The 25,000-nt window shown below is 35.5% G+C and overlaps 1 protein-coding gene across 3 annotated transcripts in view; it reads left to right on the top strand.

Moving 5' to 3' along the window:
• The window catches only part of Grm5 (glutamate metabotropic receptor 5), a 443,701-nt gene that overhangs the window by 370,688 nt on the left and 48,013 nt on the right, over window positions 1-25,000 (top strand). For all 3 annotated transcript variants that reach the window (XM_021735879.3, XM_005339208.4, XM_040285077.2), the window contains exon 8: window positions 21,280-22,219. In XM_021735879.3, coding sequence (XP_021591554.2) covers window positions 21,280-22,219 — 940 coding nt within the window. The remainder of the gene's footprint in view (window positions 1-21,279; window positions 22,220-25,000) is intronic.

The following is a 25,000-nucleotide window of genomic DNA, read 5'->3' as shown; positions in this document are numbered from 1 at the left end:
TATTTTACAAATATTTCTGCTCAGTTTAATAATTTTGATGTTGCATGCTCTCTGTCTCTGCCAGCCATATCACAAAACAACTTTCTCTGATCTATCTAAACACTATTTCTGGGTTTTTTTCCCTTGGGATTTATTGTTTTTCATTCCACTTCATCTGTATCATTTGAATTTGATTTATTGCTGGCTCCATCATTAGTTCATTGTGTTTTTTTCTTCTGCACAGTCTCTCCAAGTGAATTTATCTATTCTGATAGTTTAAATCTTCCCTACATGACTTCCAACAGTCCAGCTTAGCCTGCATTTTTATCCTGAGTTTCAAGCACACAAATCTTACTATTTGCTGAATGTGTCCATTTGTTTAGTCCACAGATATTTTAGTCCAAGATGTCTATACCTCATCATTTCACTATGATACAAGTGCTTTTCCCATTATGTCTCCTATTTCAGTCAATGACACCATCATTACCTTAGTTGTTCCAACCAAGAAGAAATGGGTTATCTCAGACTCTTCTCTCCTTTTGGCCACCCATATCCAAGCCTGATTATCAGGCCTGATTATTTGAATTGCTAAATAGTCTTAACTTCCTCTCTTCTCCATTTGTATAACTTTTCACATTTGATAATTGCAAATTGCTCATTTCCCTTTTTGCATATTTTATGCTTCATGCCTCAAAGTCTACTTTTCATCTTGCTTCCAGAGAATGCATTCAAAATATAGTTCTCTTCCTTCCATTTAATTGCTCCTGTAGAGGGAAATAAATATCTTTTTTTTCCTACCTAAAATCTATGGTTGAGGCCATTTTAACAAAAGAAAACCATGCAATATTTTAAGATAAATTTTACATGATGTGGTATGTTTTATAAAGAAATAAAGACCCTAAAATTAGGGTAAACCTCTATATTTTATATGATAGGTTTAATGGAGAAGTGAACCATCAGATAGAAATATGATTACATTTTTAAGAAAAACATGGAACCTAATTATTATAAACTAGAGGATACTTGGCAAATCCTGTTCATGAAGATCACTCTCAGTGATCCTGTTTCTAGAGATAAAGATCTTCCTTTCCTCTGAGTATGAAAAAGTTTTCTGAAAAATGAGGGTTTAATGACATGCTTTTGGGGAAAAGGCCATAAAGAAGCTGAGGGTGAGCTTTCTGCTTCTGCTAATATTTACAGGCTAAAGTGACATATTTTCAGATAGTGTATCCTGAATCCATCACTCAACACTTAACAATGGTTTTGTATCTCTGAGGATATACTCCAGGTTTTCAATGTGGCACACAAAACTTCCTCTCTCCTCCACCCTTCTATAGTCATTCTAGGTTCAGTAGTCATAGCTTTTTACCTCTCATTTTATTCTAGTGTCAAACACTGCTTACAATCCTTATCTACACACCATGTTCTTTTATTCCTCCATGTCTGGACATTTATTGTCTGTCTGCCCAGAATGTGTTTACCCCTCTTTCTAATTGAAGTAACTCCCCCTCTACCTTCCCTACCCTGCATGGGTGTCACCTTCTCCACAAAACCCTCCTTAACATGTTCAACCTGCTCAGTTTTTTCTGTATTTATAAGGAAATGTTGCTTCCCTCTTTGCACCATTTGTTTTCAAACTAGATTTTAATTACCTATATACTTATCCATGTCTCTTACTGAATTGATGTTTTCCTAAGGACACAACTGTCTTCTTTCTATATTTGTAATCCCAATACTTCATACAATGCCTCACATAAAGTAGTCACTCAGCAAATATAAGTCAACCTGCAGTAAAATGGCATGGAGAGTGGTAGATGAAAAGCAAAATAAATTTTAGGGCCAGCCTAAGAAGACAGCCTTTAACTAAGGAGTTTGTATTCTATCCTCCAGACACAGTGGGACCAATGGAGATTTAAAAAAAATGAAATAATTGGACTTTGGATACCTGCACAGATGTATATGTGTGTCTCTCTCTGTGTGTGTGCCATTTTACAGGATTGATAAATGCCAAACCTAGAAAGTTCTCCACATGATCAAACTTTTGCTGGAATCTACAGGACTTTTCTAAAGAGCCTATAGCTATTTGCAGGCCTAGATCACTGACTGATTCAAAGTAACAGCTCACTTGGAACTTCTCCCTGGAAGATCATTCTGACCATTTCAGCTATGCCAAGGTCTGTCACAGAGGCTTGGGGTTAGCTTTAGGGAACGTTATTAGCCTTTATTCTTCCCACTTGGCTTCAGTTGCCCCACTTCAGTCTATAACATGACAGCTCAGGTCAACTTTGGGTAAATACTGTCATCATGACAAGAAGAACTAAAACTTATATGGTTCCTATATGCCAGAAACTGTTTGAAATGTCATTTCATTTAATCCAGATCTAACCCTGTAAAACCATTAACATTTTAGCCTGTGGCCAGCACAAGCTTCATAGGTAAAGGTTGTGCTAATTGAGAAATCCAAAGGGAGTTTAAATTAAAGAGATAGACTCTAATTACCTTTAAACCACCTCCAGGATGGCTTCTCGTACCTCCAGCCTCAAGCTACCTATTAGAGTAGTGAGGTTTACTGAAGAGACTAGCGAGAAAGAGAGAACACACAAAGGAGTGGACTTTTATTGCGGAACAAAAAATTCTGGAGAAAATCACACCCAATGAAGATTAAGGGAAGCAGTGTCCCAAGGTCAGGTGAGACAATTGGGTCTTCAGGGGTTGTGGTCAGTCCCACCTCCACAAGAACAAGCCCTTGGACCCTAGAAGGGTGGGGAAAGCTCTGAACACAAAAATGTGTCTAAGCGCCTCTCGCCCCACCGTGGAGGTGACTCAAAATCACGTGCAAGGATGGCCTCCCACAAACATGACTAAGAGATATGAGTTTATCCAGAGTTAAATAATTGTTCAGAATAACTAGAAATTTCAATCAACCAATAATAATATTTATGTATATATTTACCCTTACATTTGGGAGTGTGTGCATTTATTTTACATAGATAAAAAACTGAAATGAAAGTTATTTATTAAGAAAAGATTTTTATGAGTGGTAGGAGTATGGATTACTTTTTGTACCCATAAATGCATTTGTATGTGTCAATGAACAAATGTATATATTATTGGATTATATTATGAAAATATATTTTTGTCATGAAGCTAGGCATATTCTCAGTAACAATCATAAATTGTCAGGAACCAGTATCTAGGAATTAAAATGAGTGAGAAAGAGAGTCAGGTATGAAAACTAGGAAGACAAGAAAGAAATAAGATTAAAAGTGAAAGTTGAGAGCAGACCATAGACAATGTTGCCAATTCAACTTCCTTTCTTTGAGAACAGTAAACAATCTAACAGTCATTTATTGTCATCAAGTACCTGTGATAGCAGTGAGTAGGATAAACAGGACCTCTTCTCTGAAAGAGAGAAGCTTACTAAACATTACAAATAGTAATAAGACATTGAGTATTAAAAACAAAGACCAGAGAGAGGCAGGAGTCTTTATCTGTGGTAGTTAATTTAGATAAAATGGAAAATTGCCTCTTTAACTGGGGAGTGATACTGGCCAAAGATTATTGTTGTATTGTGTGCATGTATAAATATGTAAGAACAAATCCCATCATTATTGTGGAAAGGAAAACAAATAAATAAATAAAATTGCCTTTTCAATGACTTGTATACATAGAAAAATTCAAGTGAACATAGTAGCTGGCCAACTACATTGAAAGTGTTTCAGATACAGAATCTATAACTGAGGAGAAACAGAGTGAAAGGGAAAAATGAGACAGGAAATCTAGACAAAGACCAACCATTGGAAGACTTTGTAAGCCATTATAAATACTTTAAAGTTTACCCAAAGGGAAATTAAAAACCAAGTATTTATTCACTTAGCCACCTAGCCATTCATTCAATAAACATATATCTAGTGTCTTTTCTGCTTCAGGTATATGGAAGAAAAAAATCTCTTCTCCTTCTGCCCACCCTGGGTTCATTGGCTGAAGCCTCTATAGTAAAAGACATATTAATAAGAAAAATATATGCATTTGTTTACTATAAGGTTCTTGTTTGTTGTTGGGGTCTTGTTTGCTTGTTTTTTAATTAATTTTTTACTTATGTATGACAACAGAATGCATTACAATTCTTATTGCATATACAGAGCACAATGCTTCATATCTCTGGTTATATACAAAGTATATTCACACCAATTTGTGTCTTCATACATGTACTGTGGATAATAATGATCATCACATTCCACCATCATTTCTAACCCCATGCCCCCCTCCCTTCCCGTCCAACCCCTGTGCCCTATCTAGAGTTTGTCTATTCCTCCCATGCTCCCTCTTCATATCCCACTATGAAGAGCCTCCTTATATCAAAGAAAACATTTGGCATTTGGTTGTTTGGGATTGGCTAACTTCACTTAGCATTATCTTCTCTAATTCCATCCATTTACTTGCAAATGCTGAGTAATATTTCTTTGTATTTATATGCCACATTTTTCTTTATCCATTCATCTATTGAAGGGCATGTAGGCTGGTTCCACAGTTTAGCTATTGTGAATTGTGCTGCTATAAACAGTGATGGGGCTGTGTCCTTGTAGTATGCTGTTTTTAAGTCCTTTGGGTATAGACTGAGGAGAGGGATAGCTGGGTCAAATGGTGGTTCCATTCCCAGTTTTCTAAGCAATCTCCATACTGCTTTCCATATTGACTGCACCAATTTGCAGTCTCAGCAGCAGTGTATGAGTGTACCTTTTTCCCAACATCTTTTTTTAAAAATATTTGTGTTTATTTATTTATATGTGATGCTGAGGATTGAACCCAGTGTCTCACATATATGAGGCAGGTGCTGTACCACTGAGCTATAACCCCAGCCCTTTCCCAACATCTTTGTCAACACTTATTGGTGTTTGTATTTATAAGAGCTGCCATTCTGACTGGAGTGAGATGAAATCTTAGAGTAGTTTTGATTTGCATTTCTCTAATTGCTAGAGATGATGAACATTTTTTTCACATATTTGTTGATTGATTGTATATCCTCTTCTGAGAAGTGTCTTTTCAGATCCTTGGCCCATTTATTGATTGGGTTATTTGGTTTTTTTGGTGCTTAGCTTTTTGAGTTCTTTATATACCCTAGAGATTAGTGCTCTCTCTGATGTGTGAGGGTAAAGATTTGCTCCCAAGATCTGTGAAGTGCTTATTTGTTTTTGAAGGAGAGCTTTCTCTGTTTCCCAGGCTGTTCTCAAATACTTGGGCTCAAGTGATCCTCCTGCCTCAGTATCCTGAGTAAGCTAGGACCACATATATGCATCACTACACTCAGCTAATTTAAGTGTCTTGATAACATGAGAATTCTCATAAGAAAGTGAGGACTTGACAAAGCAGTTAAACCTGGGTGTTTGTATGCAAGTCTGGATGGAAAATTAAGAGCTGTAGAGAACTGTGTTAGGAAAATGATACAGGTGAAGTGAGAAAAATTACCAAGGCCTATTCATTTAGTTTCCTCCCTGGGTCGCTTTATCTTTGGTGATAAGGATGATGATATAAGATGCTACCTTCCTCAAGTACAGGGAGAGTACCTCTCACCTAATGGTCTTATGACCTTCTCAGGGGAGAAGGGTGAGTTAAGGTTAGGAAGTACTTGCTATACATGTTGCTCCCTAAATTCCATCATTCCATTAAAATATTCAGAATGCCAATGTGCCATGTTTGGGGCTAGCATATCATGAACCCTATCACAGGCAATATTCTAAGTGCTGAAAATATTTCTATGAACAAAACAGATAAAATTTTCTTCCCCTATGATGTTTACATTCCAGCAGAGAAAATAATTTTCAACATGGCAATTATCTCGGGGCATATCCAAAAAGTGAATGAGAAAAGAAAAGCAATTCTGGTGGCCAACTTTATAAATATTATTTACATGGTCATGTTGCAGACAGTGAATATTGTTTTAAATCATGAAATAGAAGGATACTGGTTTCAGGAGAGACATCATTTGCAAAGAGAGAGAGGAAGCAGTCAGATGGAAATAACAGAAGGGGTTACAGTTATATCAGTAATGTGTATTTGTGTCTGTGTGTGTGACTTGAAACAAATATGACAATGTTAACATTCGTTAAATCTGGATTTTTAAAAATTTGTACTATATTTCTTGAATATTTAAAATGTTTATGATTTAAAATATTTCATACTATTAGAACTACTTAAATGTTACAAAATTGGAGATTGCAAAAGGAGAGTAAGAGAAAAACGCAGTAAAGAAATTCAGCAAAAATCAATGTGAATCTAATGGTAGTTTGGACAAGGATAATGTAGTGGGAATAAAAAGCAATGAAGAGATTGATTAGAAATTAAAATCAATATTACTAGGTAATTGATTCTCTGAGAAGAAGTTAACTACAGTATGGTCTGGTTTGAGAGAGGAAGGAAAAAAGTGGCCAAAGGCAGCAATTTGGGCAAGGCACTCAGAATTCTCTCAAAGCCTCAGCCAGGCTACATTTCATTGCACACCATTCCCTGCCATGTATCTGCAAAAACTGTCCTAGAATAAAATCTTTAATTTGTTTTCTGTCAAAGAATTTCAGAATGGGAATGTAAGTAGCAACAGCTCAGAGATCTTTAGCTCCCTCATCCAAAACCACAGAAGCACTTCCAGGTGGGTTTGCCAGCTTCCGGCAACCTTCCAATAAACCCAAATCCAAGGATAAAAACAACGTGGCTTTCCAGAAATAACTCCGTGGGAAGCGTTATGCTGGGAAGTTAGAATGATTTCCTGCTTTTTTACTCATAAGGAAATATATCTTATTTATCAAGTGCAAAGCTGTGAAATGGAAGGAAGGCAGTACATATCGGCATTTTAATGCCAATTGGGACATTCTCTAGGAAGCTCTTTTGGTTCCCTGAGTTACCTAATTGCTTTGGAGATTGAAACCTTTGTATCTTCACTTAAGGGGGGGAAATGAACACAGTCAAACACAAAGGAGTGGATGGGAAAGTGAGGGAATAGAGGAAGAGCTCCAAGTGGGTGGAAGCATTGACAGGCCTTATAACCCCAGCTTTCGAGCTCCATTCTTACAAATATCAATTTCATTTATGTTTCTTAGCTGGTCCTACTTCCGAAGAACTTTTTCTGTTTGCCTTTTAATAAGTCAGCACATTAAACATAAACATGGGGGGAATTCTTTTCTTCACCAATAATTATAACTATTTTAAGCATTGTCCTTTTGAATTCCGTGAGGCAGATGTTATTATTTTACAATGAAAGTAACTCAGTCAGACTCTGAATTGCTCAAGATCACAAAACTAATGGAAAATCAAGCCTGTGGGTTTATGCTATACCACCTCCTTTCTCTACAATCACATTTCAGAGTCATGTATTTTCAGGAAATTATAGAAAGAAAAATTTCAGCTTCAAACTTGTCAAATATTAATTATCTCAGACTTTTCTGATATTTTTCATTCTAAATATGTTGAAAATATTCTGGCTATTTGATTATAACAGTTGGACTTAGACAGGAAATGGAGGAATCCTTGCCATTTATTATATATTGTGTATTTCTGATTCTTTGGGGGCTATTTGTTAAAATTTTAGATGAGAAATATGTTTATTTATTTATTTTTTAAAATATTTATTTTTTAGTTGTAGGTGGACACAATACCTTTATTTTATTTTCATGTGGTGCTGAGGATCGAACCCAGTGCCTCATGCATGCTAGGAGAGCACTCTACCTCTGAGCCACAACCCCATTCTGAAATATGTTTATCTTTATTGCTAAAATTATAATAGTTTTTCTGTTGAAATTAAAAAAATGAAACAGGTTTTCAGAACAGTGCTATCTAGCTTCTTGGCTTCTAGAGTAGGCAATAATCTGAATGGGACATAGGCTGTACAGATGGTTATCCTATCATTCATTCATTCATTCAACCAGCAAAAGATTATGTGATCAAGTTTCAAGTGTTTTCAACAGAATGCTAAGGTCTATCAATAAAGATTGAAATGGAAAGTGCCTGACCTTCTATTTATATGGAATCACATGTCCATAGTGGAAGAAGGCTGATTTATGTAATTGCATTTAGAGTAGAGATGTGAAACATACAATAATGGAACCATTACCAGATGCAATGGTGGTACAAAAGATAGAATAATTTATTTGTAAATATTTAGTGAGTTCCAACTAGATGGTAAACTAGCATTTGTTACAGGATATGCAGTCATGATGGAGCCACAATTCCTACTCTTGAGTATCCCAGAGCCTAGCCAGAGATGAATGCAACTTCTGTATGTTAAGTATGTCTGGGATTAAGTAGGAACAAGTTAATGTTTGTCTAATAAAAACATAAAAGGGGGAGGAAGAAGTAAAGAAAGGAATGAGGGGAAAAACAAAATGCTACTATGAGAGGAAGCATTGATTAATACAAGAACTTTGATGAGAGAAAATTAATGAGATCTTGAAAATTTAGAGGTAATTTCCAGGCAGAAAGGAAATCACTGCATGTGAGAATGAAAAGTTAAGTACATCATAGAGAAATTTTCAGACAGAAAGAACTAAAAAGAATGATGCATGTCTTATATAAGAAATGTGTATACGTCTGAAAAATAGTTTTTCCAACATAGCAAATCTCTTCAGGAGCAAATACATCACTATTTCTCATTTACCTTTTCCATTGAAGCCTGTATTATGGGAGTCAGCCTTTTCTAAACAGCAAATATCATAATGGTGATCAGCTATGAAAGAAAGTAACTGCTTTATTTAACAATAAGATTTCTGTTCCCTAACCACCTTCTAGATTTCTCCTTTTAAGTTTGCTGCACACTCATCAGTACAATTTAAGGAAGTTGAATTTTTGACAAATGTAGTACCCAAAAATATAGCTGAGGATTTAAAGATGTGTCTGCAACAACTTATTTTTATTATCTCCCGATAGCATGGGGTTTAGATCAAAAGGCTTTAGAGTCAGGCATAGTCATGTTCAAACCTGTGTTCCACCAATGACTCATTGCATGACATCAAGCAAATAAATTTCCATCTCTGAGCTTCAGCTTTCTTTCCATAAAACGGAAATAATTGCCGCAACTAGTTCTTAGGATTGTTGAGGACTTTAAATAGCATACAAACCGTTTAGAACCCATTAAATGTTCAAATATCTTAACTATTATCACCTTTGTTACTAAAGTTTTAATAGCTTAATGAATAGAGGCAAATGGATTGATTTAGAAATGGAAAAAGTGAGAAAATTTGGGAAAAGTTTTAACATGACTCTGTTAAATATCTTTTACATTTAGAAGAAAAGTATTTTAAATCAATGACTATCCAGTCAAATGAATGGCACAGTAGGCAATGGTTTTGTATTTGTTAAACTAAGCTTACTATCATAGACATCTATTCTAACTTCACTCAGGCTATCTTCTTAGGGTTTATAATTCAAAGTGAATAAATTATTCCAGTTTAATGGTGACCCCAAGTCTGGTAAGATAGCCATGAACCATGACATATTTTTTAAAATTTTATCACTGTCCCTTATTAAAATATTTATAGCTTCATTGATGACTTCATTACAGACTGTTGATATTTTCCTCACTGGCAAGACAAAATATATATATATATATATATATATATATATATATATATATACACATACATACATATATATACATGCATACATACTTACATATTTTAACCTTACCAAAATGGATCTAGTCCCCTCAATATTTTTCCATTTATACACAACTATAAGTTTCAAGTCAAACTAAGAACATAGTTTTAGGGTCTCCAGATCTCAGTCTTGATCTGCTTTTCTTTTTACAACATTGACTGGTGATCACACCAAGGCTTTTGTTATTAAACATCATCTATACACTGAATATTTCTGAATTTAATGTTTTAGCCCAGACTTCTAATCTAATCTACAGACATTAATATTCAACTCCCTACTTGACATATTTATTTGACCAATAGGTATCTCACATTGTATGTTACAAAGCTCAAAGTCCAGGTCTTTGCCTTCTTTGAATCCCCAGGCTGCTCCATCCTTAGTTTTCTATATTTCACTTGATATTAAGTCTATTCTTTCAGTAGCTTAGGACAGTAACTTTGGAATTACCTTTAGACTTTTCTCATACCTTTTATCGGTCAGGAAATCCCAATTGCTCCTTCTTCACTTCCATAGTTCTACCACTTCCCACTACCTCCACTATAGGTCCCAGTATATGGACTAGCAATTATCATTGATCATGTTTACTGATGCAATAATTTCTCGGCTAGTCTCCCTTATTGGACCCTTGACCCTATTTATAGCCTCTTTCCAATACTCAAACACACACATGCAAAAATGTAAGAATTTTCCAACTGGAAAGACTGAAAAAAATTAATTAATACACAAACTATATAAAATATTAAAAGAAAGCACATGAAACAGAGAAGAAAAGGTAGAACTGGGTGAGAAAGGGATAGTTTTCAGTATTTAGTTGGTAGCTATCTCATTCAAAAATCAAATTCTACTTCTGTATGACCTAGCCCTTTGTTACATATCTTCCTGTTTATGCTTCACTTCAACTGGTCCCCCATCCCAACACATAGGTCTTTTTGTTCCTCCATTACATCTGAAGTTTCTTTACTTTTTAAGTTTGGTGAATGAAAAATTCCCAAGCAAAGGAAATAGCTGGGGAAATGATCCACATATGTTTAATATCCTTTCTCCCAAGTCCTTGCTCAAATGTCTATCAAAAGCAACCAACTAAATACTGAAAGTTATTCCCTTCTTACCCAGTTCTACCTTTTCTTCTCTGTTTCATATGCTTCAATATTTTATATACTTTGTGTATTTAATATTTTATATAGTTTATGTATTAATTTATTTTTGTCAGTCTTCCCAGTTGGAAAATAAACTAAAAGGCAGGGAAATGTTTGATGTATTTTTTGTTAACTTGGATTACTAAGCTCCTAGACTACAGTAGACCCTGAATTTGTGCAATGGAAGCCAAGACACAAATCCCCATATATTAATTACCTGTCACCCATCTTAGTAGGAACTTTGTATTCTGCCTGCCAATCCACTTGAAATCTCAAAAAGGTTAGAATCATAATCCTTATTTTACAGAAAACGGATTGAAAACAGAAAATAGCTATGCTTGTGATAACACAGTAAGCAGAAATCAGGGCTGAAGTCCTGCCCTGTCTTCATATAAAATCTGTCCTTTTTCCTGTGACTCTCTGCATTCTTTGTTAAAGGATCTCTAAAATGTAGTGAAAAAAAATCTGTTCATTGATTCTTTTCAAATAATGAGCTTGAAGAAGATGTTTTGATTAATACTGAAATAATTAATGATTTAAAAAAAAAATAATATGCCATGGGTCATTCACTGATCAATTGTAAAAAGCCTTTTTTCTTTTCCAATTTATAAATTCTTATCAACATATAAATGTGCTTTCCTATCAGATATATAAATTGTGTAGTGTATTTATAGATGTAAACACCACTTACTCCAAGACCAAAAAAAAAAAAAAAAAGTGCTGAAAACCCATCTCAATGGAACCTCTCAAAACAAGTCCTAAAAGAAAACACAAACCAGTATTTATCCTGCCAGAAACCATGCAATGAAAAATGTGCACTGTGCTCTTCCTCACAGTGATAAGTTTGTGGTCTGGCCAAAACTATATAAGCATGGTCAAAACCGCACTGACATGCCCAGACTACAGAAAAGTATGTGGTTTCATTGATTTCAGTTTTGGATAGATATAGCTTACCCAAAATAAATGATCACATTTCTCCCCAAGAACATAAAACATTTTAATGTAGTGTTTACCCCTATATTATCTAACCTACTTGGAAAATGATTCATTAAGCATTGGTATATTACATGAGCAATGTGAAACAGATAAATGTCTACTGTACTGACACCTGTTAAATACTGCATTAGACGAGTGAAAAATTCATAGAGCATTGCGCTCTGCCTTCTACTTACAGACAATTTCTGACAATATAATACCATTTACTCAGGGCTGTTTATCTACGAAGAGGCTAGAAAAATAAAACAGTCTGGTTATTCCCCTGAAGAACATTGGAAACAATCTATTAAAACGCACAGGCAATTTAGCAGATGTTGAGTCACTTCTGTTTTATGTATATGCTTCTATTTTTCTCCTTTTCCTTACTTCATAGTTATTATGCCACTTTTCAAGTCACAGACTTTCTTATATGGTCCTTGTACTAATCTTTAACAGGCAGGCAGGCAGGTATTTTCATCTTTCCTCCTGAAGTTTTTACTGGTTTCCCATCTGAACTCTCAGCAATAATTCCCTGGAACTTTCTAATTTTCTTACGACACTATATTGCTATGTTGCAGAGTTATCCTTTTGCATATTTGACCTGTATTGGGGTTGTTTCCTTTACATTCTTCTCTTTTCCCATGTCTTTATTTCTTCTTCTATGATTCCTTTCAAATACTCTTTAGTTCCAACCCTACCTCTATACTTCCTTAACCAAAGAGAGATGAAAGGGCAGTCCTTACCTCATCAGAATGTTGAGGCATTAAAGAAGGTTTTAAGCATAAAGTGCTTGGCACAGTGCCAGTGGTGTAGTCACAGACCCTGAGTGTTGGGAGAGTACTCTATTTTAAAGGAACGGAGACTGCCTTTCTGTCACCATGGTGCTGACCCAGCACCATAAATACAATAAGATGCTCAACAACCTATACGCAACCAAGAAGTGAGCAATGTGCTCTAGTTGTGCTATGTGAATAATTTTCAATCTTTTTAATGGGTAGGTTAATGCATTAATCTTTCTTCTTATGTACCTTTCTTCTACATGTAGGTTTTGTTCTCTTATTTTCTCTCTAGAATAGAAACAAGCATTTTAAATTCATCAAGTATATACCAGTAGCTCAGTTGGGAAAATATTTATAATTTTGTGTCACTTAAATTTTAGAATCTTACAGGCTTGGGGAAAGAAACAGAAAGTAAAATTTATAGCAGAATATGAATACAGTTTTGCAAAAAGCCATAGGAAAGGTAATATAAGCCCAAGCCTTACAACCATCCTGGCCTATCTCAAAAAAGAAGAAAATCAAGGATTTATGGAAATACAGAAGGGTTTAGAAAGAGGTTGCAAAAACTGAGTCATAAAAATCAGAAACCCTTTGAATATCTGAACAAAAAACCAGGAGTAAAAAATGCTTTTCTGTATATAACTTATTTGAAAAAATAACCAAACAAGCAACAATAACAAAGAATCCAGCAAACTAGACAAAGAGAATGTAATAGTAAACTATTAATACAGTTATTATTATTAAATATGTGAAACTCCACTGAGAGTGTGTTGGTTTTAAAGTGATGACTTCAATGCTTGATTTTACTAAAATACAAAAATTAGTTTGAAGCATTTTACATCTGCAGTCACAAGCAATTTCTTTATTGACCTTTTTTCTGGTCATTGGTGTTTAATTTCTTATCTGTGAATTCTTCTACAAGGATTTCTTAAAATTAGAACTGTTATTATAGGTAAGGGAATTCTGTATTATCTCTATGTTATGGAAACATTGAGACACACATCAATAGAATAAAAGGCTCATATCCCCAGGAAGTGTGCATTTGCAAGCTGAAAAGGAAGTGTATGTCTTCTTATTCCCCACTTGTCCTCTTCATTAACGTAATCATCCATTCATGCAACCTACTTAACTGCTGACTGTGTGCCAGGCACTGTTCTTGGCACTAGAAATACAGCAATAAACAAAGAAACAGTTTCCTGCTCTCAGATTGCTCAGTCTACCACATGAAACAGACAAGCAAACATAGACACAAGCCAGAGAGCCCTTTGACTAAATGGGAGGAACCTGTCATTCAGACTCAGGGAATTGGAATAATCATCCTCAAAGAGTATCTACAAAATAGAAGAATAATGAGAAGTTAGCTAGTGATGAGAGATAGAGGGAAAGTAGACAAGAGGCAAGCATTTCAGTCAGCACATTTTATTATTGAAATCCATATGCTGTGTTTTTCCACTCTTATTCATCTGCAGTATGACCAGAAGTCATATTTTTCAAAGCTGTTCCTACAAATGTGCATCTGTGATAATCCTTCCCTTTAGCACTCCGTGGTACTATTAAATCATTCTTTATGTCTTAATTATGAAATAAATCTTGGCATACAATTTCAGATCCTCCAATAAAATATAACCAATAAAGAAGAACAAAAATAATAAAAACTAAATAAAAAATATACTTCTGAATTTCCAGCTCTTTGAGGGATTTTATTAAGGGAATCTAAAACAAAAATATGTAATAAACCATGAAGTGTATATAAGAGACTGGGTCCAATGATGACTGGAGGGTTATGAGTCCACTCCAGCAAAATGGGGATTGTTCACAATTAATTCTTGTTCCCTTGTGCTGTGCTTCTCTGTGCCTATTGGAAACACAGAAAATGTTCTATGCTAGATAACTTTAGGGACATAAGAGCAGCAACACCATTATATGTCTTTGGCCAGAGACTTCCAGGACACATAGACTAGACTGAGAAGCTTGCTGCAAAGCAGAAAACAATGGAATTTCTTAGAAGAAAGCTTGGATTTATGTTAGAATAACAACTATCAAATGCATTTGCCATCATTAGCCATGCCCATGGTAGACGTGACTAATCAATCGGGATTCTATTTCCTACTAAGTAGCCTGACAACCCCTTTCAGAGGACCAGTTGATGATAATTCCTCCATGGTGTAGCAAAAAAGCATAAATAAGTAAATAAATAACCTTGAGGTTTCAATCTTAGTCCCAGCAAGTAAATAAATCTTATTAAAGCTCATATTGTTCCTCTCTGCAAAATAAAGATAATTGCACTTATTTATTTATTATGAAGAAGACATAAAGTTTCTGGTGCATCACCTGGCATGTAGGAGGCACTCAGGAAATGTTAGTTTTTTCCTTTTGTTCACACTAACATTAATGGTACAAAAGCAGTTTCCAAATGAGTTACTGATGAATCTTGTCTAACATTTTGGAAAGAGGCTGAATTTTAATTTCATGGTATGATCATGGCATGTTTTAGTTCAAGCTAAGGTAATAGTAAAAATCACTTCACTCTAGAATGTTCTTTCTCTGCAGAGGACTTAGGGACTTTGTTGTTGTAAACAGTAAAACACAAACTAGGCATGATGGTGCATGGCTGTATTCCCAAGGGCTCAAGTTCAAAGCAACCTCAGCAATGTAGTGAGATCCTGTCTAAAAATGAAAATAAAAACCGCTGGGGATGGGGAGGCTGAGGGAAGAGGATCCCAAGTTCAAAGCCATCCTCAGCAAAAGTGAGGCACTAAGCAACTCGGTGAGACCCTGTCTCTAAATAAAATACAAAATAGGGCTGAGGATGTGGCTCAGTGGTCAAGTGCCCCTGAGTTCAATCCCTGGTTTAACCCCCAATACCAAAAAAAAAAAAAAAAAAAAAAGAATGTGAAATTAACAGCTTTCTTAGGAGAAATTAATCTGAATTTTATAATTAAATAGCACTTGCTAAAAAGTGATTTCTCTTTATTGTCTCTCTTTCCTCACAGAAGAAATGAATTACCCATATAGAATGAATTACTCAAAATGAGATTAATCAATCATGAAGCATCTATTAAATGATTACTCAGTATAAGGAATCTTTAATGTTAAACATATCACAACTCTACATAGAAGTAAGCCTTTGAGTTGCTTGCCTAGTTTTGTCCTTTCTGGGTACCAGAATCTTGACTCTGAAATTCAAATACAGTGTGCTGAGTTTGGAATTCTGCCTGTAGCAATACATAATAGTTTATAACTTGAGGCTTCTTAAAAGAAGCAAAAAAAAATTGTTGCAAATGACTTAAGTTTGTTCACCAGAATAAGAATTATATATTCGATTATATAGGAAATATATTAATTTGTGAATTGCTGTACCAATCATATAAGTGATTCTCATTACTGAGGAACCACAGAGAAAAACTGTGGCTAAGTAAGGAAGACAGACCTTACCAGTGTAACCAAGCAGACCTCCATACACATACACAAAATAGATTATAGTGAGTGTTGCAGTGAAGAATAAAGCCCACAAATATCTATCTATCTATCTATCTATCTATCTATCTATCTATCTATCTATCTATCATCTATCTATCATCTCTCACATACACACATGCCACTTCCAATACCTCTCAACTGTGGAAATGATGAAAAATATAGCTGAAGCTCAATAAATAGAAAATATGAAAAGATTGGGGATGTGTTCAATTCAGAAAGAATTAAGTCTGCACATTCCTGAAATCGAAGCACAACATCCTAGAGATCCAGATCCAGAGAGGTAAAGAAAGGCGGAAAGGCAGACAAATGGTTACTGGTAGAGCAGTTTGAAAGCAAGCATGCTGTTTCTAAGTCACCAGTCCTGTGCTTTGGGCAGTTCCACTGCTCGTGTATTGGGGTAGTCTCCATAGTCCCTTATCAGTTGTACCCCTGTAATGGTCTGGTCAGCATCTGAGAACACATACATCTTATTCTCAGAGATTCTCAGCAGCAACTTCCTTTACCCCAAAATATATAGATGTTACAGAGCTTGTAAAGGAGTTCCTGCTCAGCCTGACTTGTAGAATGTCAGGCATCTGTCCTTCATTCCCTCTGCCTGAACAGACACTTAGAACAGGATTTGAAAATGCAGCATCTCAGAACTATTGACTAGAGGAATATTCATTGTGTAGGACTAATACCAAAACACTAAGCATGAGTACCAGCTGTAAGTGAGCAGTCACATTGTTTTCAGGGGTTCAGAAAATCAGTGAGTTGTCTATTCTGTTATTAGAGGTATGGGGAACAGATTGGTGGAATCATGTGATGAATATGGACAGTAGTTTTGGCAGCCCACGTTCCCCCAAATATAAAATAAGCATTTATATTTGCAATATATGTCACTCATTTCACACTATGAAATGATGGATAATTCTAAAGAACCATAAAATTATGAATCAAGCATGAAAGGGAGAGAAAGTGAGATATGAACATCTACTTAAATGAATGCTATCAGAATGCAGGATTTGGCTTTCTAGTCTGTGGTTCAAATACATTTCTAGAAAAGAATGTTAATGCATATCTTCTGATGATCACAAAATATTTGTTAGATGAAACTTCATTACCATGTTTAAGATTATTTAGCATAAACTACAATAACATATGCTATATTAATTAAATACATAAGAAAACTATAAAATGTATACAATTAAGATTCCTAGCCTCTAGATATACTTCTAGAAATTTACCATTATACCAAGAATAAAGCAAGGGATTAAAAAAAACTATTAATGAAAAATGTCCAGTTATTAGAAGAAAATAAAGAAGAAACTGAAAAAGAATAACTAGGTATTCAGATGTTTGCTGACCAGTGCTATAGAAAGTGGGATAATAAATGGCATTTAAATTTGTATCATAATAAATCAGCATTATCTCAAGATTCTGAGCTTTGGTACAACATGTTCCAACTTAGGAGAAACACTACTCCTCATTCAAAACAAATAGATATCAGAGTTGAGAGGAAAACATAATGATATACTCTTTGGGAAGATATTGGTAAAGCTAACAATTGATGCTTCATACATGATATTTGGGTTAGGATAAAGAAAAGAAAAACTGAAACTTCATTGTTAAAGTTAACCTATTAAACTATCTGTTTTTGTTTGTTTGTTTATTTGTTTTTGGTACTAAAGATTAAACATGGATCTTAACCACTGAGTCACATCTCCAACTTATTTATTTATTTATTTATGGTTTTGATACAGGGTCTTGCTTGTTAACTTGCTCAGGGTCTCACTAAATTGCAGAGGTTGGCTTTGAACTTGTGATCTTCCTGCCTCGACCTTCTGAGCCTCTGGAATTATAGGCATGTGCCACCACGCCTGGCCATGTCTTCTATTTCTATGTTTAAACAGATGGTCCTAAAGCTATAACTTCTACCCTAATGTCTTACCTAAGCCTCTGTTTCCATATGCTCACTTGGTCATAGACACTTCAAACATAACAAATCCAAACCGGAGCAATTTTCTTTCTGTGGTCCTCGTCTTAATTAATAACATTACCATCAACTCAGTTTGAAACCACTCTCCTTGAATCTCCTGTGTACTTTATAATTTCTTTCAATCCTGCTTCTGAAATTTCTTTACAGTTAATTTCCCCAGTACAGTGACTAAGTTTCCATTTTAATCATCTTTGACTGCCTTGTTGTGATAGCTTTCAGAATAGGCTTTCTTCAGTCTCTTGCTGCCACTGTGGACTCCTGCTTTTCCATCACTGCTATTAGTCTTAGCTCATGAAAATCCTTAAGTGAGGCCAGGTTTACCACCTCTCAAAGGTAGCCCATAAGACATTCACATACTGAATGAGGTCAATTTAATAATCTCTAAGATTGAGTTGCCAATCAAGGACTCAGGACTACCTCTATAGACACTGAGGTTGCTTATTCAAAAGACGATTCCTTTGCCCCACCACAAAATACTGACTCAGAATCTCCTGAGTTTAGACCCCAGAATTTTATTTTTGTGATCTCCTGCAAGTATGTGATACATAACTATTTTTTGGAAACTCTAAGATATCATTCAATTATAAGATTCAGTGATTATAGCATTCTAGTAAGAGTCTAATTTGCTATTCACAGGGAATAATTATAAAAAGTATTTTGTGCAATAGCAGTTTAGCTTTGTGAAAACCAAACATAAATCTTTCTCAGTGTTTTGCATTAAATGAAAAAAATTCATTTGAATGAATAAATTCTGGTAAACTTGTGAAAATAATAGCATCACATTAGAGGCATGTCTCATGCATATTGTTCCCAACACATACATCTAATGAGCTTTCTTTAGTTTCACACGTAATGTTAATTGGTTGCACGTGAAGAGTTCAAGAATATATCTGACATAAAAATATCCTGTGCAAAACATTTAGAAATTGAGATGCTAATTGTATTTAGATGTAAGCAATTAAAATTTAGCAGAACAAAGGGGAAAAAGTAAAGTCCTTAAAGTAAATATTGATGTTTTTTAGTAGATTATTTTAGCTAATGAAAGTATTCCTGCCTCACACCACTTCTACCCATGATATTTCCTATACCAGTAAATCCTTGTGGATATTAGTAGTTTATGACTTACCAGTGGAAACAAGAATCTACAAAATTAACTGCAGTAGATAATAAATTTGATTGTCAAATAATGCTATAAATAATCTTTTGTACAAGAATAAAGAATAATTAATTTTTCTCTTTATAAAATATTTTCTATAAGGAACAAATTTTAAATATAAAACTAAGCTCTATAGCCTACTAAGGCATCAGAGACTGTATTTTAGCATATAAGCATCACATATGGACATGGATATCTTAAAATATAGATACTGATATATTCATTAGCAGTAACATATGCATTTATTTATAATTAATGATGTTATACTTAGTAATTATCTTGTGTTTTGTCTGGGATATCCTCAAAATTTTAAATGCTAAGAGAACTTTGTTTCAATACTAAATTCACACTTAATTAGAATAAGAATACATTTTTCTATAGGACCAATTTTTCAAAATGTGTTGAGGAGCTCAAGCTAACTCACAACTCTTATTGAATCCTTAATGAATTTAACCATAATACTTAACTATAATACTAATGCTATTATCTGTAACATGAGATCTTGAGGTAGGAGACCAAAGGGACAGAAATAATAGGAAGAAGAAAAAAACATTTCCTTTATTTCCTTTCTGCAACAGAGCTGCCCACGGGCATATTTTGGAAAAATCACATTCTTCTTGATCATCAGTAGGTGGTGTTGTCTTCCCTAACTCCCAGTTACCATTGATATTCGAAGACATGGCAATACTCCAATCAGGGGAAATGGCGAGGTGATAGGAAAACCCTACTTTATATCAATTAATATTTTGTTTGGCTGCATATATATCACAAAATAAGTGAAGTAGCTTTAGGCAAAGGAGATATGCACATACATAATCCAGAGCTAATAACTGGTTTCATGGTTATCAGGAATTTGCACCCCCCCCCCGAGTTTCTCTTTCAAACCCAGAAAATATTTTTTATCCTTAACATTACTTCAAAGAGTAAGGTAATTGCTGGAGGTCCAGACATAGCCTTTATGTTCTAGGAAGAAGATGAAAGAAACAAGAAAATGTGAAGTGTGTCCTCTCCAAGATGAATCATTTTCCTTTAAGGAATCCTCTCTTTACAACTTATTTGCTAAAACCTATACATCTGCCACATTTGACAGCAATGGTTACTGGAAAACATTGTATTTGAGTTGCATCTTTTATTATCCAAAATAAAATTGTGTATCTGTTGCTGTGGGAAAAGGGAAAAATGGATCCTTACAGTCAATTAGTAATCTCTGCCATATTCCCTCAATGTTCATGGTCCTGGTTTCTTGCCTCCTTTTCTACTCAATGAAGCTATTATCTCAATTCAATTTAAAAAAAAACCTTTATATTATGGTAATAATTGTTCTAGAGCAATGGTTCTCAACTGACATAAAAATAGGGTTAGTGATGCACAATAACAGCACTTGGAGTGTATTTCAAAAATTACAATGCCCAGGCAATTCCCAATCCAATTAAGTCAGAAACTTCAGCAATGAAACAGACCTCAGTATTTTTTTTTTAAATCTCTAGGTGATTCCTGAATGCATCCAGGTTTGAGAACCACTGTCCTAAAGAAATTTAAAAAGATGACAGATAACCCAAATTATGCCATATTCTATCATATTTTTCTTCTACATAATGAAGTAATATAAAAAACTGCATGCCTTGAGTACACAAAAAGGTTTGTGAGTGGAGACAATTCTCATGGTTGTGAGTTGTTTACCTTTCTGTTCTGGAGTTTTCTGTTCTGGAGAGTCAATTGTCAGTCTCTAAACCGATAAACTAAGTCATTCTGTATCAATACAACCCTCCCTCGGGTCATATTATTCTCAGCAAGGATGTTGCAAGTGAGAAAAAAAAGAGGTCGAAATATTCATCTGTTCATTCAAAAAAATACTATTCAGGTACCTACTCTATGCTGGACACTGCTTAAAGGGTCTCAAATATTTGTATGAGGGCAAGGACTATGGTTATCATTATTTTGTTTCACAACCTAGAACAGTTCTTAACACCCAGTATGTAGTCAATAATAGAAAGATTTTCTGATTGAATTTTTAAATGAATTTAAAAACACCGAAGTTAGAAAGGTAGATGAGAGATACACTGAAATATTCATTAGCAGCTGCTTTTACCTTAAGGATTTGCAAACCAAGTAAAGTTCTCTCCCTTTTTTCAACATGTGTCTGTGTCTCTGCAGGTTGTGATTTGATCCCAGTACAGTATCTTCGGTGGGGTGACCCTGAGCCCATTGCAGCTGTGGTGTTTGCCTGCCTCGGCCTGCTGGCCACCCTGTTTGTTACTGTAGTCTTCATCATTTATCGTGATACTCCAGTAGTCAAGTCCTCCAGCAGGGAACTCTGCTACATTATTCTTGCTGGTATCTGCCTGGGCTATTTATGTACCTTCTGCCTCATTGCGAAGCCCAAACAGATTTATTGCTATCTTCAGAGAATTGGCATTGGTCTGTCTCCAGCCATGAGCTACTCAGCCCTAGTAACCAAGACCAACCGCATCGCGAGGATCCTGGCTGGCAGCAAGAAGAAGATCTGTACCAAAAAGCCCAGATTCATGAGTGCCTGTGCCCAGCTGGTGATTGCTTTCATTCTCATATGTATCCAGTTGGGCATTATTGTGGCCCTTTTTATAATGGAGCCTCCTGATATAATGCATGACTATCCAAGCATTCGAGAAGTCTATCTGATTTGTAACACCACCAACCTGGGAGTTGTCACTCCTCTTGGATACAATGGATTGTTGATTCTGAGCTGTACCTTCTATGCATTCAAGACCAGGAATGTTCCGGCTAACTTCAACGAGGCCAAGTATATCGCCTTCACAATGTACACCACCTGCATTATATGGCTGGCCTTTGTGCCAATCTACTTTGGCAGCAACTACAAAATCATCACCATGTGTTTCTCAGTTAGCCTCAGTGCCACAGTGGCCCTAGGCTGCATGTTTGTGCCGAAGGTGTATATCATTCTGGCCAAGCCGGAGAGAAACGTGCGCAGCGCCTTCACCACGTCTACCGTGGTGCGCATGCACGTAGGGGATGGCAAGTCATCCTCCGCAGCCAGCAGATCCAGCAGCCTAGTCAACCTGTGGAAGAGGAGGGGCTCCTCTGGGGAAACCCTAAGGTAAAATGTGTGGGGGCACAGTGGGGGGTGCGCTGCTACACCGGAAGCAGGGGCATTTGCCATCTTAATATGGAGACACCCGAGTGAATGAAGCAATGGGGGGAAGAGTGCCTTAAGGCTTGGGACCTATTCATTGAATGGTTTTTGTGAGGTTAATAAAATGCAAGTCCACTTATTTGGGCCAAAGATAAAACATATGGAAGTTGAGATTGCAGATAAAGCAAAAAGGTACAGCCAAAGCAGAGTGAGTTCAGGGAAAGCGGAGTAAAATCACTGAGCCAAGACAAAGATCTCCAGGTCCTGAGGGCACAAAGATATATTAAGAACTAAATTTTAGCTCACAAGACTAGAGAAGATTATTGTGAATAAATATTATCCTAAGAGCAAAGTGCCAAGAGTCTTATGCATCTGACAGCACTTGAATGTGTCTGAACCTTTATTGAAACTGAGAGGAGCTCTCAACTGCTCATCCCATAAAGACTTGAAGATGTAATTACATTTTAGTTTTTAATAGGTAAGTTACACTCTTTGAAAAATGTCTGAATAGCTGAAAATAGCAAAAACAACCAAATAACTTTGCATATAACTCTTTTAACTCATCACTTTCCCAATTCTCTTTTACCTGTTGTCCCATCACACCCTAAGTTCACTATCATGAACAGCAGCTATTAGGTGATTTCTGTCTGAAAGCAATCTAGATGCAATAGCCAATAAATAATTTCCATGCTGTTAGGGTCTTTCTTATGTTATAACTGACCCGACACTTTAAATGACATTGAGATCATATTATCAGTAGCTTGAGAAAAAATTTCAAGGTATTAAAAAGGCTACATAGATTGTTGACAAGGAACTTCTTATTCCACAGATCCATAGATTGGGAATAAAGATTTCCTCTATTTAAGAAGCACCACATCAAAAAAGCTAGTCAGGGCATCAGTCCCAAAAAATCTACTAGGATTTAACAGTATTTCTAAAAGCTGGATAAATATAACAGAAGCTAAATATCTTTTGAATGGAAGATAGATCTCTAAACAATATTGCTTGAACTAGTCTCCTATACCATCATTTTTCCTGCATGAAAATCCTACTTTTCAGTTACCCTACTTTTCAAAGCATGAATTATGTGATGGTAAAGATACTGCCTCCGTCAAGTTTTGGAAACGATTCACAGGATACTTGAAGAAGTTTATCCATGAGGCCCAATTATTTGTATTATAAACTTTTACCCATACCTCATTCCATTCCTTCCTCCTTCTGCTTCTCATCTCTTTCCTTGCACATTGTACAAGATATCCATCAAATCATAAATTGTATCTTTCCTTTCTTCAATAAATCCCAGCAATGCTGTGGTTTGTACACAGAAGACCTTCCATATACCTAACTTTCCAGCACATTTTCTATCCATCTTCCTGACTCCTCTATGAAACATTCTTTTCCTAAAATTCTGCAGGATCAGCTTTTCATTTTTGGCCAAGAAAATTTTTTACAAACTTTTATTTTATCACCCTTTATTCAAACAAAATCTTCCAGAGAAGTCTAGGAGATATCGAAAACAGACAATTTGGCATAGGGAGGAATTGTGAGTCTCTTTCTCAGCACTCCCAAGAACTCATCAGGGAAGGCTCCTTAGAGAGACAGCCTGAAGTAATGGCAAACAACACTGGTTGTGTAACGTGTTGTCCTTAGTTTGAACACTGGCAATGGCATTTCCTCTCTCTGCACCTTAATTTTTTCATCTGATAAATTGGGATCACTGACTTCAGAGGACTATAAAGAATGAAGGAGATAAATGTCTGTAAAGATTTGACACTAATAGATAACTTTACTCAAGGTAGCAGAATGCTATGCTAGAAAGCACTGGACTTGTATCCTGGCTACCTCAACTACCATCAGCGTAATCTTAGGCAACTTCACATAACCTCTCTCTGAATCAATCCCCACCTCTGTTAAATGAGGATCATGAAATACATACTTTGTAGAGTTTTTGTGAGGACTAAAACTAATACATGTAATATCTGCCACATAGTAATTCTTAAGTATGTTATTTTAACTTGACAGTTGACAGTTGTCAGCATTCCTTCATACCTGAAAGTCACTGTGTCAGAAATGTAAGCAAGATGATATTAATAATGAAAAGACCCTCATAAAGGCAATACATATCTGTAGAGGCTTTGCCTATTCAGTCTGAATTTCTCACGGCATCTCCATCTTTGCAAGGTCTATTCCTTGCCAAAATGCCTAGCACACTTGCGTTTCAGCTTAAGCAGTGTTAGCTCCTTGGAAGTGGGATCTTGTCCACAGTACTCATCACTGTGTCCTCAATGCCTACCTATACCTAGAAGGGCGCATCATACATAGAAGATACTCAATAATGATTCGTTGGTATGTTTGATGAATGAATGAATTTCAGAAAGGGTTATATAATAGGTATTTTTTATTTTTCTTGTCTCTAAGTGTGCATACTACTCCTCAGTGATTCTATTAACTTTCATTAGGTTAAGTCTGCACTGTACTGTATTGCAATATCCCTCATGTTTTTGTAGTCATTAGTCTCTGCTCAAGAATTGGGTTACTAATCATGTTAGATATCATGTTCCCCTAGTAACACTTGATCAATATTTTTAACTATTTTGTTCCTATGTTGGTAAACAAAAACACAAACAAAAAACAAGAGATTTTACTGATAGTGCTAATAGAAACAAAATTTTTGAGGATTTTGTGACAATGTTTTAACTTGCCCTGTAGTTCCTGATGATCAGATATTGTAATCAGTACATTTGG

Source organism: Ictidomys tridecemlineatus, chromosome 4, assembly GCF_052094955.1.
Source record: "Ictidomys tridecemlineatus isolate mIctTri1 chromosome 4, mIctTri1.hap1, whole genome shotgun sequence".
Taxonomy (NCBI): domain Eukaryota; kingdom Metazoa; phylum Chordata; class Mammalia; order Rodentia; family Sciuridae; genus Ictidomys; species Ictidomys tridecemlineatus.
Note: the sequence above shows the minus strand (reverse complement) of the source record. Positions and strands in the feature narration are given on the sequence as shown.